This window comes from Euprymna scolopes, chromosome 6 (genome assembly GCF_053919585.1).
Source record: "Euprymna scolopes isolate OS-2025 chromosome 6, ASM5391958v1, whole genome shotgun sequence".
In the NCBI taxonomy this organism is placed as follows: domain Eukaryota; kingdom Metazoa; phylum Mollusca; class Cephalopoda; order Sepiida; family Sepiolidae; genus Euprymna; species Euprymna scolopes.
In genome coordinates this window covers 11398011-11415370 of record NC_136487.1, presented here as the reverse complement: position 1 = coordinate 11415370, position 17360 = coordinate 11398011, and the positions used below count along the sequence as shown (strand labels likewise).

Here is a 17360-nt window from a genome sequence, read left to right as displayed (position 1 = left end):
GTTACTGTAACAATTATTCTTATGATTAATGTCTTTCTTACTTTTATTACTATCAATAGTATCATTATTATTTGTGTCATATGTTTCTCAGTATTACTATTATCATTAGCATCATTGTTACTTTTTTATTATTACTATTAGTCGTGAATGGTGTTGTGTATTGAAGGGGACTGGTTTTTAGTTAGAAACAAAGTAATTAGGGTCAAAGATAATCTATATGTATAAAGGGCAAAATGAGTGTATGTGTGTTTGTATGTCTTGCAAAAACTTCGGACAGATGTGTTGGAATGTGACAAAACTGGTATTTAAACCTCGATCTTTCGGACGACAAATATCAAAAAATTGGCCAAGCACATTAATTCCTTCATCCTCAACTAGGCAGATTTCTACAAGAGTCGCTTTTTTTCACCAATATTTTTGCAAGTCATCGTCTCCTTTTGATTGACTAGCCTTAATTTCAACGTTTGCAACTTCCAAGTTTTACATAGAGGCATCGGGTAAGACATCACATTTATTTTTAACCTTCTTTTTCTCCTTCGCCTACCTGTCTACTACCACTTTTTTTTAATACCTCTCTCCACTCAGACTGCCTACTGTTGCTTTGATTCCTGCTACTACCACTTTGTTTTTTTTTCGGAGTTCCTTACTACACCACCTCGACACACCCGGCAACGCCAAGTTCCCCTGCTAGTCATTACTAAAGGAGAATGTTGGAATTGAGCTCAGTATCAAAAGTAAAATGAATACATATTGTCATTTAGATACGATTCCAGGAATGCAGGGGAATTATGCATTGCAGTAAGAAATAACTATAAAAACCAAGTTAAGAAGAATAATGAACAATCAAATCAAGAAATGTCCTTTGTGTCGCCAGATCACGTGTTGGACGCATATGCATATATATGTGCATCCTATGCATGTTGGGCCACATTCTGATGTCACCAAGAAATATTAATTTGATATATACAGTTAAGTTAGGGTTCAAAAAGAGTTAGTTGAGAGAGGAGAGACAGAGCAGTCAGAGTTCAGTTCGAGTTGAGAGAGAAGAGAGCCTGAGCTTCTTCAGGAAGTGAAGGGGGGAGGAGAAGAAAAAATGTAGAAATCTAACACGCATTGGATTCTCATTATTCCCATCACCAACTGGAAATAAATGTCTTTGTATTGTTATGTAAGTCTTTGTCTTCATTTGTCATCAACCGCAAGGTAATGTCGTTTTGTCTTCATCAACTTGTAAAGTGAACGTTATATGAAACCCCTTCCAAAGTGTTGACTATCTGCCTCATCAAAATTGTATCTCCCTTCTGTGTTTAAAGAACTGTTCATATACACATCATCTTTTCACCTCTATAATCTATTTCCTATTATAAACATCTCGTCCCCGTTCACACCCCGCAATACAACAATAGTAATCATATTAAAATTTGTTATTGATCTTCATATTAATATTGTTATCATCATCTCCATGTAGTATTATTTATCATGTATTCTGAGTTGGGCTTCAGCAGTGAAATTTCGTCTCAATCTGATTCCCCAGGCAACACTGGGACACGGGTAGCTAGTTATTTATATCGAGAAAACAGAAAAAGACTTATTTTGCTTTTGGTCTTTTTATTGTTTATATTTAACTGACTTTGCAAATTAATCTTAGCTCGACAGATGACCCAACAGATCACATTCTTTCTAATTTATATGAAGTTTGTTATTAATTTGTACTTTTTTTATGTTTGTCTTAGGCAATATTCGTCTGCAACAGATGATGGATACAATGGCTAAGGAGAGAGGAGCCAAGCTATTTGCAACCGATGAAAGGTAATATATTCTTTGAACATTTGTATAAACTAATTAAATATATATATATATATATATATATATATATATATATATATATATATATATGTATGTATGGCACAATCACGTTGACACACCGGTTCTCCCCAGACCACCAAAGTTAAGCAATGTTGAGCCTGGCCAGTACTGGATGGGTGACTATTTGGGAAGGCTAGGTACTGTATGTTCTGTGCTGAGTCGTAGAAATTTCCAGGTTGATATCTGGGGGCGCTTTCATTCACTGGGAGAGATGCACCCACAGTCTTCGTTAAGACAAGCATCTAAGAGAAGGAAACTCTAATGTAAAAACCTATGGTCGACTGTATACTTTGTCCTGTGGCAGTCATCTGCACCGACAAGGATTAACAGTAATACCAAAAAGTGTGGTTGGTTCTACACAAAGCCTTCACCACTGTGGATTTCCAAGCAACTTAGTTGTTGTGGCGGAAGCTCATACGTCAAAATTGACGGGAGAGAGAGAGTCCATCACTAGTAGTTATATACATTTTTTTTTTTTTTACAAAGGCATCACCACATTATCAAGGCCCAGAGGCCACTCAAGGATAAGGGTTAAAGAGTGTACAGTAGAAATTGGACAATATAGTAATCATTGGTAATGAAAATTTGGTAAATTTGATAACTTATATGGAACGGCTCATCAAGAACTTATTTACTTTAGACTTGAACACAACCATATTGTAGTCAGCCGGAAAGCAGGAAAACGGAAGACAATTCCACAGGCGTGCAGTTCTAAGAAAGAAGCTTTGTTCATGGAATCTACGTTTAGGTTTAGGCACAGATAAAGAGTGGGGGGAATTATTGATAGTGTTTACAGCTAGACGAGTGTTTCTTGTGAAAGTTTGGCGAGGGGGGACCATAGATTTAAGCTCAGTCGAACACTTTCCATGAATATATATGTATATATATTAGTGGCCTGGCAAGACCATGAATATATATGTATATATATTAGTGGCCTGGCAAGACCACAGGAGAGATAACCAAAGCAGCAAAACTGAAACTGTCTGCCAGGACACTATATATACAAATGTAGGCAAATTGGCCATATTTTATTGGATTGAGAATATAGTTTGTTTTTTTTACCAAATGTCATAAAATTTTAGCCATAAAATAGCCTGCAAATTTTCATGTTGTTTCATCACAGAAGAAAAGATATGAGCATTTTAATATTCAATTTGGCTATGAATATAGCTATATCATATGAAACGCTAGTATAAAAAAATATTTATGTCTCTTTAAGAACTCGGTTCTTATTGTTGATCACTTTAAAGTTGAAATGAAATAAATCGGTCACTTAAGCTCGCATGCGCAGATCATGATGTTATAATCACTAGATCACTCTGGCAGATGTTATGACATTTAAAAAAATGGATACTTGTACAGTTTAATCAACACATTAAAAAATGAAAATATCGAAAAAAAAAAAAGGTTATAGTGTACGTATCCATTATGGAACGAAGTCCTCTGAAAAAAAATTTCACTTAATTTCATCAAATAGTTTTTTTTTACAGTGAAAAAACAATTTGTTACGATACCGAGCCAAAGGTTCGATTTTTAGGAAGAAAGGCTTGTATTAAAGATGGGGAGGGAGTGTCGGCACTTTAAATTGAGTTATCTCCCCATGGCTTGTTCAAAAAATTCCAACATGGCTGACTTCAACGTGCTCTCATAAAAACGTGTTTTTCCGCTGTAAAAAAACTACTCGATCAAATTAAGTGAAATTTTTTTTTCGAATACATAACCTTTTTTTTTTTTTTTTTTCGATATTTTCATTTTTTAATGTCTTAATTAAACTGTACAAGTACCTAAAAATGTTTAAATTTCAACCATATTTCTCATGGTTGAGGTTGGCCGAGGGGTGTGTTCCTTGCTAATGGAGTCAGAGATGGCTTCGTGACCATTCCAATAGTAAGGCCTCTTATTTTTCATTCCATCTGAATGGAGCAGAGGGGATCGCAAATTGCATTGTTATGATGACTGAACTTATATATTCATGATCTGAAATTTTCATTTCTCTGTTGCAGATATTGACAGTGTGAGACTCTAAGAAAGCAACCCCTGCCAGGGACCTGATGCATTATTGAATTCCTCCATGCAGAAAAAAATTGAACTGATCAATATTCACTGGCGCCTGTTGAATGTTTAGAAAGCTAATGAAATTGATGTCAGCACAGTTAGAAGATGGGTTTGTCAATTTCAGAGTGGCTAGAGAGATATGGGTGACAACGCGCACCCCAAACTTTTATGATCGAAGCATCAAAAGAATCTGGCAAAAATGCATTGCGATGAATGCTGATGACTGTGTATGGTTTATTTAAAAATTGAACAACAAATTGAAATAAATTGTTAACTGATTGTTATGATGATTATGATGTAATGATTGCTATGATGTTACGATTTTTATGATGTTATAATTGTTATGATTGTTATATGATGTTATGATTGTTATGATGTTATGATTGTTATGATTGTTATGATTGTATGATGTTATGATTTTATGATTGTTATAATGTTATGATGGTTATGATTTTTATGATTGTTATGATGTTATGATTGTTATGATTGTATGATTGTTATGGTTATGATTTTTATAATTGTTATGATGTTATGATTGTTATGATGTTATGATGGTATGATTATTATGATGTTATGATTGTTATGTTATGATTGTTATGATGATATGATTCTTATATAATTGTTATGATGTTATGATTGTTATGAGGCGATGTTTGTTATATGATTATGTTATGATGTTGTGATTGTTATGATATGATGTTATGATTGTTATAATGTTATGATTATGATTGTTATGATTTTATGATGGTTATGATTGTTATGTTATGATTGTGATGGTTATGATTGTTATGATTGTTATGCTGTTATGATTTTTATATGTTATGATTGTTATGATGTTATGATTGTTATTGTTATGATTTTAAGTCATGATGCTATTGTTATTGTTACGATGTTGTATGTTATGATTGTTATGATATTATGATTGTCATGTTATGATTGTTACGTTATGATGTTATGATGTTTATTATTGTTATGATTATGATTGTTATGATGTTATAATTTTTATGATGTTATGATATGATTTTTATGATTGTTATGATGCTATGATTGTTATGATTATGATATGATTGTTATGGTTAGTTGATTGTTATGATGTTATGATTGTTATAATGTTACGATTGTATTGATTGTTATGGTGTTTTGATATGATTGTTATGAAGTTTTGATTGTGATTATTGTTATTCTGTTATGATTTTTATGATGTTATGTCATATTGTTATGATTGGTATGATGTTATGATTGTTATATGATTGGTATGATTGTTATGATGTTTTGATTGTTATTGTTATGATGTTATGATTGTTATTGTTATAATGTTGCAGTGTTATGATGTTATGAGTTTTATGATGTTATGATTGTTATATTCTTATGATGTTATGATTGTTAAGATGTTATGATATGATTTTTATGATCGTTATGATGTTATGATTGTTATTGTTATGATTGTTATGATCTTATGATGTTATGATTGTTATATTGTTATGATTGTCATATTGTCATGATTGTTATATTGTTATTATTGTTATATTGTCATGATTGTTATGATGTTATGATTGTTATGATGATGATGATGTTATGATTGTTATGATTACTATATTGTTATGATGTTATGAGACAAAATTCAAGTAACTTTTGATAGTTTAAATCTACAAGATATGCAATTTTTAAAAAAGTAAATCATAGCAGCATTAGTTGTAAAAAATTAAAATATTGTTTTTGTTTTCAGATTTTGTATCGATAATGGAGCAATGATCGCTTATGCAGGTCTGCTCATGTACAAAACCGGATATACAACTCCATTGAAAGACACCGGCTGCACACAGAGGTCAGTATTATTCATTTATTATCCTTTTTTAACACTATTTTATTTCACAGTTTGGTGCTTGTTTATATTTGTGATCAACGCATTTCAGGTGAAAACATTATTGCGTACTTACATATCATGTTGAAATTAGTATAAATTCCACAAATTACAAAAATATAATCCAATACATGATTTTTTTTTTTTTTACATGGGGATCACCACTTATCAAGGCCCGGAAGCCACTCGGAAATAAGGGTTATTTTGTGTACAATAATCAATGGGATAATATTGTAGTAATAGTTGGTATTGGAGATTTGATAAAGTGTCTTACTTAAGGGGGCGATTAATCAGGAATTTATTTATGTTGGACTTGAAGACGTCCAAACTGTAGCCCGCTGGGAAACAGGCAAATGGAAGAGAATTCCACAGGCGTGCACTTCTCAGAAAAAAGCTATGTTCGTGGAATCTACGTTTTGATTTAGGCACAGATAAAGTGTGGGGGAAATTACTGACAGTGGTTTAGTTAGACGGATGTTTATCATGAAGGATTGGCAAGGGGGGACCAGAGATTAGAGCTCGGACGAGCACTTTCCATGGAAATAACGATAAACAAAGACAGGCTCGCAATGTCTCTTCTGTGGGAGAGAGGTTGCAGGGAAGAGAAGAGAGCATCCCCCACCAAGTCTATTTTGTACTTTGTCAAGGCAGGATAGGCTGTTTTTTGAAACTCCAGCCCAGATGTGGCAGCAGTACTCCATCTTTGGACGTACTTGGCTTTTATAGAGATAGAGAATTGCATCAGTAGTGAGATATCTTCTAGGGCGGTAGAAGAATCCCACCATTTTCCCAGCGACCCGGGCAACAGACTTGATATACGTGTTCCATTTCAAATCAGGAGTAAAGATCAAACCCAAGAGCTTGTCAAAACATGAAGCCTCCCCAAGATGAGAGCCATCCATTTCAAATGATACTAGATGAGGAACAGAGCGTTGATGATGTAACGTTAGGAGCTTGGTTTTAGATGCATTAAAAGTAACCAGCCATCTCTTCTGCCGCTGAACCACGCGCTCTAGATCAGAGGAGAGGGAATCAGAGAGAGCTTTGTCATTTACGGCCTTTGATGTGTTGCCGTAGATGGTCGTGTCATCAGCATAGATGTCAACGAATGATTTAAGTATGTGTTTTGGGAGATCATTGATGTAGATCAGGAAGAGAGTTGGGCCCAGGATGGACCTCTGGGGGACTCCAGCATTAATATTGTGTGCCTCTGATTGCTGCCCATCAACCACTACTCTTATGAGCCTATCAGAGAGAAATGATTTAATTATTGAGAAAACATTTCCAGTTATACCGTAGCTGGAAATCTTGTAAAGTAGGCCCTTATGCCAAACCTTATCGAAGGCCTTTGATATGTCAAGAGCAATTGCCCTAGAAAAGAAGCCTTTGTCGAGAGATTCACTAATCCTATGGGATATAACTGTTAGCACATCAGCTCTAGATCTAGCAGAACGGAAACAATATTGCACGTCACTAAGGAGGTTATTTCTGCTGAGGTGGTTGACTACTTCTTTATTTAATATGGATTCCAGTAACTTACTCATGACAACAAGAGACTTATTGGTCTGTACTGAGAGGGAGATGACTTATCATCTGAGTTCTTAAATACAGGGCAAACTGACGAGGTTTTCCAGGGTATTGAAAAGCACTTCTCCTTAAGACAATGCTTAAACAGTTTTGTAAGTATGAGGGCAAGTTCTGGTCAAAGCTTTTTCAACACTATAATTGGAATGCCGTCTGGGCCAGTTGCTTTACTGGAATCAAGGTTCTTGATTAGCTTGGCAACCTCGTGCACAGATATTTGTATGTTGGATAGTGTGTTGTCTATTGTAGGAGGAAATACGGGGAGTTGATAACCTTCGTCGCAGAGGGTAGAGTTAGCTGCAAAATTTGGCCTTGTCTGATGCTGATGAGATGACCTCAGGTCCATTGGTGATGGTTGGGATAGAACGCACGCATCTTTTCAGGATCCTGTTTGCTATTTGCCAAGGAACCAAGCCGCTGCTCAGCTACTTTGAATTTGACGGACTGAGCATATAGCTCTCTTGCATTGAAGAAAGATTTTTTAATAGAATATATTTGTTGTTTTCAAGTCAGTTTCTATTTAACCCATAGTTGGGACCCTAACAGGTACTACCACTCCGGGTCAGAGTGGACCTGAGAGCAATGGCAATTAAAGGGTGGCTCCACACTCTCCAAAGCCTGCAAGCTGGGGCCTCACCATTGGATATAGTTTAAGGTAATATCCAGGACCTAAAGCTAAAGATGGCAAACCTTTAATTTAAATCAATTAAAGTCAAAAGTTATCGCCCTTGTTTTTCATGTGGAATTGGTCACATGACTCTTCCACATTAAAACATATAATAAAATTGATAATTCGAAATAAATTCTATTTTTATTTGTAATTATTTTTTTATGCTGGATCAATTTGTTTTCATAATTTTTGGAATTTATACCAATTTTGCCATGACATGTAAGTATGTAATAATGTTTTCAACTGAGATCATCAATTTTAAACAAGTGGCAAATATTCTAGTAGACAAAACATGCAAGAAGTTTTAAATAATATTCTTGTACCTATTTTCACTTGGTGTTCAAACGCTACTTTGTGGTAATTTCTGTTTCGTGTAGCTTTTTTTTTTTTTCAGCATTATTCTGTCCTTAAAATGTGAAGAATTGCTGCAATACTTTGAGAAGAGAAAAAGTTACTTCTTGGCAAAAACATGCAAAAAATATTACAAAATTAAATGCTTGTATCTTTATTTGTACATATGTTATAGTCTCCAACACCCATTAACAAAAATCAGTCCAATCACCAAAAATTAAATACAATTCAAGCAAAGAAGGTAATTGTAGACTAGATTTTATCCATTTCAAAATAAATTGTTCTAAAATTGAATTTGATTCAATGCCTCTATTCAGTTTCAAAAAACAAAGGATACCCCCTGTAGGGGCAGGTGTGCATGTAATTGTGAGGCAAGGTTTGCACAATCTCCAACCACACCTCTCCTGAATTGGCATTGCTCAGTGGCAAGGATAAGTCCAGGACGACTGGAAACAATGCCGAGATAAGCACATACAACACTAGGAAGTCTCTGATGGTCACCCATTTAGAACTGACTGGGTTCAACGTTGCTTAACTTCGGTGATCCAGCAAAAGCCGGGGTATCAACGTGATTCTGCAGTATTAAAATGGAATAAATTTCTGCCGTTGTTGACAAAAGTAACGTTTTTACTTATTAAGATGATAATTATTTTTTTTGCCGAAGAAAGAAAATATTTATTTTAAATTGTGGCAATAAATAAATGAACATCCATATTATTTAGATATTTCAAATTACTGTTCACATCTGGAGTCTTATTTTTATGCTTCGGTCTTGACCTTCATCAACTCGAAGAATCTGTTGAACTCAGGAATCTGCATGGAATTTTGAATGGAACGCTTTATTTAATCCATGGGGGTTGTTTGTTTTCATTCTTTCAGCCATAACTTTATATTTTTTATATTTTTTATATTTTTTATATTTTTTGGATGTCGCTAGCATTAAAGATTGAAGCTTCAACCTCTAGAAAAATATAACTTTACAACTGGATTTTTACCAAGTACTTTATCCACTATGCCACAGGTCCTTATGGACTGAAATGTGAAAATAACACTCAAAATGAGAACAGTAGTCCAAAGAATCCAAGCAACATGAATAATCAACCCTCATCTCAAAAATTCATAAACGTAATAAACGTAATAAACGTAATAATAACTGCTGCCACATTTGGCCAGGAGTTGCTAAAAATAGCCTATCCTGCCTTGACAGAGTACAAAATAGGCTTCGCGGCTTATTGGATGATGTCTTTTTCTCTTCCCTGCAACCTCTCTCCCACAGAAGAGACGTTGTGAGCCTGTCTTTGTTTTATCGTTACTTCCATGGTAAGTGCTTGTCTGAGCTCCAATCTCTGGTCCCCTCTCGCCAGTCTTTCACGAAAAACACCTGTCTAGCTGAAACCACTGAAAAAAATTTTCGCCATTCTTTATCTGTGCCAAAACCAAAACATAGATTCCATGAACAAAGCTTCTTTCTTAGAAGTGCACGCCTGTGGAACTCTGTTCCGTTTGCCTGTTTCCCACCTGACTACAACTTGGATGTCTTCAAATCCAGCATAAACAAATTCCTGATGAACTGCCCCCTTAAGTAAGGCACTTTATCAAATCTCCAATACTAACGTACTGTACATACAATAACCTTTATTCCCGAGTGGCTTCCGGGCCTTGATAAGTGGTGACCACCTTGTAAAAAAAAAAAATGAAAATCCTTTTGAATTAAAAAAGTTGACAAGTAATTTTGATGTTTAGAAAAATAATCAACTGTGGAATTTTCATGTTAGTGAATAATACTTAAAGATCTTACATGATTTGGCTGACATTCACCAAGCGGAAAGGACAAAGCACTTCGTAAAGTTCACTGAACAATCAATAACTATCTGAGATGACTGTAATCCATGCTGACAAATTCTGATGGCATATTTGAGCGTGAAATTTTCATGGACAAAAAAAATTTGTCTCATTTAATAATTTTGAAAATAAAAAAAGCAAACAAAATAATTCTGAAAAATCTATCTGTAACAATAAGAGAGGAATATGTTTGTATTTACTACTTTACATCTATTAGACCTAAGAACATGAAATTTAGTAGGAATTAATTTTTTACCTCTGCAGGTTGCTTTAATCAGGTTATATTCCTATTTTCTCTTTATGAAAGAATTCCTGCTGGAGCAAGGAACCCCTAATGGGATTTTTCAATCCTGTTTTAACCAAGGTTTAGACCACATGTAAATGACACAGAATTATACAAATTCTTATAATTTTCGAAAATGTGGATTTTCTTTTTATATCTGCCAATAGGGGTGTAACTCGACTAGTTTAAACTTTTCTGAGCCCATAAGTTCATTTGTGTAAGCTACATTTTCATACAGTTTTCACAATAACATTATTTTCAATTACTTTTTAGTATTCGGATTAAGGCATATTACTCTTATTAAAAAGTCTAAGTATGCATTAATATTGGGACCCCAACCATAGACTAATATTCCAGCTAGTATATAAATGACTAAATCGAAGTTGTTTGAGCTTTATATATCAAAAATGATTCTATTTCAAAGGAGCATCTATTATATAAATCCCAGCTGTCTGTATGTGTGTTTGTATGTCTGCTAAAAACTTTTGTTATCAGCATTGAACTATCAGAAATGTGGTCTCATTAGAAAGAGTGGTCTCTCGGACACATAATATCTAGAAATTAGAAAAAAATCGTCAATTATTTCATGTAGAAATTTTGTTTTCTTTGAAGAGGGGATCAGGTAAAAATGTTGGTTTTGATGTTTGCTATTGCGCATATGCAAATGGTCATTTCGTTCTTTCATTTTAAGAAGATAAATTTGCAGTGTCATAGCATCTGTATGGTCATGATCCTATTGATAACATGTTTGCCTACGAATGAAATTATGTGAGGTTGAACCTAGCACACGGCATTTAAAAAAAAAATTTTTTTTAATTTCTTTTTTTGCTTATAAAATTTTGCTTTCGGTTTTACTTCTTGCTGATGGCACCTAAGTCCCACTAATCTTCTAAAAGAAAAATGTTTGTTAGTTTGTGTGTGTGTGTTTGTATGTCCACCAAAAACTCTTGACAGATGCATCGGACCATGACAATATTGGTATCGTTAGAAAGATCAATCCCTCGAATGAAAAATATGTACAAATTGGCTAAAAAGATTAATTCTGTCCAGGTGAAATGGACCAATTTTTGCAAGGAGGGGTCATTATTTGCATCAACATTTTTGCAAGTCATATGCCTAGCAATCTGAATGTACATTTAAAAAATGTTATTTCGACCTGTCGTGACATCATTAGAAAGAGTGATCTTTTACACAAAAAATATCAAAGAATTGGAAAAAATCAGCCATTATTTTGTGTAGAAATATTGTTTTCTTGGAAGGGAGAGTCAGATAAAAACCTGGCTTTCGACGCAATTTGCAAACCACACCTGCGCAAATCGTTGATGAGTCATTTTGTTTTATATAGCTAAACTTGCGACGTTATAGCATCTGCGCGATTGTGGGCACATCGATAAGAGCATTTGGTTACTAACTTATGTGAGTTCGTGCGTGGCATATTTTTTTCTTTCCTTTTTTTTTGCCTACAAAAGTTTGCTTTTGGTTTCACTTCTGGCTGATGATACTTGAGTCCTGTTTTTTTTTAATGCCCCCCCCCCTCCCCACCGCTCATACTGTGTTGCCACGACCTTGCAATTGTCACAATTTTCTTTTACGATCAGGCAATGCCCATTGCCCTTCTATTATATAAAGAGCATGTGTGTTTGTATGACCGCTAAAAACTTTCATTTTACATACTGTTGTGGCATGGACATAGTATTGTAAAAAAGAATGATCTCTCAAACAAATAATATTGAAAAATTAAACAAATAATATTGAAAAATTAAAAGAAAAGTTTCTGACTTTCTTCATAGATAAATTTACAATGTGATAGCATCTTTAGAATTTTAGTTCGATGAGTAGGGTGCTTACGGTTTTATGATTTGCGAATTCACACCTGGCACACCACGTTTTTTTTTTGCTTACAAAATTGTGCCATCCAACAGTATTCAAACGATCACATGGACAGAAACTTTGCATATATATTAGCTTGGTACAAAAATAATCCTGTTCTTTGACATTTAACTTCAAAAGATCATAGCTCCTTTCATAATAAACTTTATTAATCGAAATAAGAACCATTAGAATCAACACATTTTTGCCAACAAGAAATATGTTTGTTTATCCCATTAGCATAAAAATCCGGAGTTCTAGAAGCAATGAAGTCATTGAAGGCAGATTCGGCATCATCTCAGCTTTTTGATGCATTTTTTTCGTGTGGCAAATTATCGAGATGCTTGAAAAAGTGGTAATCGGTGGACGAGAGGTCCGATGAATATGGTGGATGAGGTAGTCTCGTAACCCAATTCGTTCAGCCTCTATAAGGTCAGTTGAGCAACATGCGGGCAAATGTTGTCATGGAGGAGAATTAATCCCTTCATATTGACCAATCTCAGGCACATACGTTGGAGCTTCTGGTGCATTTTTCGGCAGTAGTTTGCCGTAATCATTTTGCTTGGAAGCTGTGATGGATGAGACCGACCGTAGACCACCAAACAATCACCATAACGTTTGTTGGTGCAATTTCGGCTTCAGGAAGTGTTGTGGAGCTTCTCAGGCATCCAACCACTGTGTTGAATGTCATCGATTTTCATAGAAGATCCACTTCTTATCATACTTCACAATCCATTTAAGAAATGGGTCGTTTTTGTTGTGCAGAAAAAGCGTAGAAAACACCTCAAAGCAACAGTTTTTTTGATTCTCGTTCATTTCATGTGACAACCAACATTTTTGACTTCCCTATTTGCTTTAAACGGCGAACGACTATTGAGTAATCGACCTCGAGTTCAACAGCAACTTCTCGTGTGGTTTTGTGAGGATCGGCTTCAATTAAGGCTTTCAAATGTTTGTTATCAACCGCAGTCGGCCGGCTGCAACTATCTTCATCTTTGAGGCTTTTCTCACCATTGTAAAAATTTCTTGAAACACCATTGTGCCACACATTTGTTAGTGGTTCCTGGGCCAAATGCATCATTGATATTACGAGCTGTCTTGGCAGCTTTTCGACCTAATTTGAACTGGAACAAGAAAACCGTGCAGATTTGAATTTTGTCCATGCTGTCGAAAAGCCTGCAAAAAAATGAATGAAGAGATTGAGAATAACACGATTTGATAAAGCAAAAAACGCGCTTCAAAATGATACTACCTCCGGTCAGAAATAGTTGGTGCACAAAAATTTTCAGTTTGGTCGGAAATACTTGGTGCATACAAGTTTCAAGTTTTATAAGGCAGTACTTTTGAAAGGAAATACAGGTTTACCAAATAATTATACTTTGACAATTGATTGTATATATATTCTTACAATGTATGATTAAAAGATACAAAAATATAATAAAAAATCTAAAACATCTAACTATTTATTCAATTGTGTTAATTTACTTTTCAATTCTTCTGATATCAAAATTGAAGTGAAAAGTTTTCCTTTTCTTTCTAGCTGTGCTTTTGATATATGCTGAAGCCTGTAATTGTTGCCACCATCAGCCAAAATTATTTGTTCTATTGTCTCCTGCAATGTCAGGAAAATGTTCAACTTTGATTTTTCTAATTCTTGAAAGCTGGTTTTAACTGCTTCAATTAATTCATCAATATTCTTTGGAGCCTTTTGGTATTGAATGGATTGTATTGTATTGAAGTAACCTAGGTCAAGCACATTTAGATCTGGACTGTTTGCAGGCTGGTTAACCAGTTCAATGTTCAGCTCTAATCTCTCCGATTCTTGTTTGAACACCGGGTCCGTTGGATGTACGTGTCGCTTAGCATTGTCTTGTTGAATTATGAGTCGTTGTGCAATGGATCCACTTGACCATTTGTTCCGTGTGGAAACAAGGACCTTTTCAACAAGGAATTCACGAATCTGAATTTTTGTGATTGTATCCATGACTTTAGTTACCATTGTTCCAGAAGGCCTGTTTCTGCTGTTATGTTTAGCCACCTCTTGTTTGACAAATGGCCAAATTCCAATCTTCTCGTCAAAGTAACATTTACGATGTGGATCCCAACGGGGTCAAGCCACGTCAGCAAGAAACATTACTTTTGTAATGAGAAGCTTGCTTTTAGTGATTCTTAAAGGGTCATGTTCGTCTTTGCCTAAATAAAATTTCCTTGCATTTTGCATCATGTAAAACCATTTCTCATCAATATGTATGGCATCAAACATTTCTCTAAAAGTTCCTCGATTTAAATCCAACGGCAAACGGCAAAAATCAATGCAACATTTCATGTTTTCTATTGTGAGAAGCGGTTTTACAGCATTTGAATGTGCCCGAATTTTGCCATCTTTCATCTTTGCAATCAACGTTGTCTTAGGTATTCCACATGCTTGAACAGTACAAGGAATGGTGTTTATTTTTGCCAACTGTGAACTATAGTCCTTATTTTCGGCCACAGAGAAATTTACAGCTCAAAGAATCCATTGGTATCGATATATCGGACGAACTGTCTAGTGCTCCTGACCAAATTCTGCCTACAATATTTCTTCCGATACCGAATTTTATGGCAACATCTTCGATTGCACCTCGTTCTAGGATGCACCCTTTAGACCTTTGTAGCAACGCTTGCAGAACTGCTGTTCGTCTTGAATTTGTCAATTCTCTCTTATCACTTCTGTTTTTACCTTCCACATTGGCATCAACTACATTTTCCATATTTATATAGCCACTGCGGGTATTTTTAAAAATAGATTATATAACAGTCAACAAAGTAATGTGCATAGATAAAGTACTACCAGTTACCCCCTAAAACATTGAAATGGTGCGTAACAAAACCTAAAACGCGGACAGTTTTAATTCTGCACCAACTATTTCCGACCGGAGGTAGTATATAACAATATATATATATATATATATATATATATGAATTTATTCAGAAATCATATATAAAAATAACATATGTGAGAAAACGATTTTGCAACAACCTAATATCTCTACTATTATATAAAAAAATCACTGTGTGTGTGTGTGTGTGTGTGTGTGTGTGTGTGTGTGTGTGTTCCTTCCTCATAGGCTCAGCCGTTTCGGAACCTATCTTTTTAAAATTTCACACAAAGCTAATTTATATTTCTGGCAGTGTTCTTAGATATGTTTGTACAGAAATTCATCTGATAAGTATTGAAAGTCGAAAAAAAAAAAATCTGATCTTAAAAATAGCTTTTCTCTCTTATAGATAAAAAAAGAAGAATTTTTACAGGAGAAACGTTACACCAGCAATGGAGATAAGAAAATTTCAACCAATGATTACTTCTTAAAAAACAGGTTTATTATAATCTGGAGATACTGCTTTGTGGGAGAGCATTTGACTATAGATCGAATGATCCAGTGTTCAAGTCCAGGTGTACCTCACAATTTTATTTTAATTTTTTCTTATTAATGAGTGCAATTTACGATAAAAGAAGAGGTACCATTTATAATCACTGCAAATCATTTTTTCGTTTGCATATTTTAAAACAAAACATTAATCAGAAGTGACTTTTCCAGGGCATTCATCGTCAAGCCCAAATAATTAAAATGTTATAAAACAAACAAAAACGTTTAAGTTTTAAATATATTTCAAAGAAATAAATTACACCCGGTGCTAAAATGAGAATTCATCGATCATTTTAGTTAAAAGCAAAAAAAAAAAAAAAACAACAAAAAAAAAACTGTTGTGAAAAATGCTTCTAACTTTAAAATGTTTGGAAATACTGAATGAAATTTTTATTTATTATTAAAAGAACGGACTGAAAAATATTCTTATATAAAAATTGTTTGTTTTGCAGTAAATCATCCTATATTTTCGACAGGTGTCGTTACTAGCGTATCAGTCTCAAACAAGATGGTGTGAAGTAATTCTTTGCTAAAATGTGTGATAATATTTGATTTTCTTAAATAAAAAAAACTACTTGATCGATTTATGTGATTTTTGGAATGTGACATCTTCATGTAGTGACAAGTACGTACATTATAAAAAAATTTTTTTAGCCCAATTATAGACAAGCACCTTTTATTCTTATACTTAGAAACAACGGCTTTGCATATAGATTTTATAAGGATTTGTTAAAGGAGTTCAATAACTATAACATTTTGACAGACCTGAACGAGCTTGCCCCCCACCCTCTATTTTTTATTTTCGTCATTTTTTTTCAATTTTTTCAGTTGATTATTATGGAATGGACTACCAGATTATCAAAAGAAAAATTAAAAGTCAATATTTAAATATTTGTAATGAGTGCTCAGTTTCTAATGCAATATTCTAGTAAATTGATCATTCATTTTAGAACCATTCAGCGTTTTTAGGCTAAATTTACTAAATTTAGCCTTGTTTTTGGAGATTATTATAAAAAACTCAATTTAAAAATAAAGCTAAACTACTTAAAAAAGCTAAATTCGCAAAATTTGGCCTAAAAACATCAAGTGGTTCTAAAAATAGGTGATCGATTTACTGGAATGTTGCATTACAAACTGAACACCCCTTACAAATATTTAAATATTGATTTTTTTCATTTTTTTTTTTTTGATAATCTGGTAAACTTGTGTCCATTCAATAATAATCCACTGAAAAAATTAAAAAAAGATGAAAATAAAAAAATAGAGATGGGTGCAAGCTTCTTCAGGTCCGCCAAAGTTTTTATATGTATTGACAAAACTATTGATTTTGTGCTCAAAATAATAATGAACGTTAATACTTGATTTAGATAATTATTTTGTTATACTTTCGTCTTTGCCAAACAAAACTAGCACATGTAAATTTTATTTATTTATTTTTTATTTCAGGTTCCGAACTGATGAAGTCTTAGTCAATTGGCGGGATTAATTCTTTTTGAATTCATTATTTTCTCAAATTAATAAGAAATCTCAAAATCTGTAAATAAAGTTTTATTTTTCAAAATAAAAAAAAAA

General features: G+C 33.9%; 1 protein-coding gene across 5 annotated transcripts in view; it reads left to right on the top strand.

The window, feature by feature from the left end:
* Positions 1–17360, top strand: part of LOC145277509 (putative tRNA N6-adenosine threonylcarbamoyltransferase) — an 82972-nt gene extending 65612 nt beyond the window's left edge. For all 5 annotated transcript variants that reach the window (XM_080128930.1, XM_080128931.1, XM_080128929.1 and 2 more), the window contains exons 11-13: positions 1734–1809; positions 5648–5746; positions 17235–17360. In XM_080128930.1, the coding sequence (XP_079985056.1) occupies positions 1734–1809; positions 5648–5746; positions 17235–17274 (215 nt within the window). In that variant the 3' untranslated portion in view covers positions 17275–17360. The remainder of the gene's footprint in view (positions 1–1733; positions 1810–5647; positions 5747–17234) is intronic.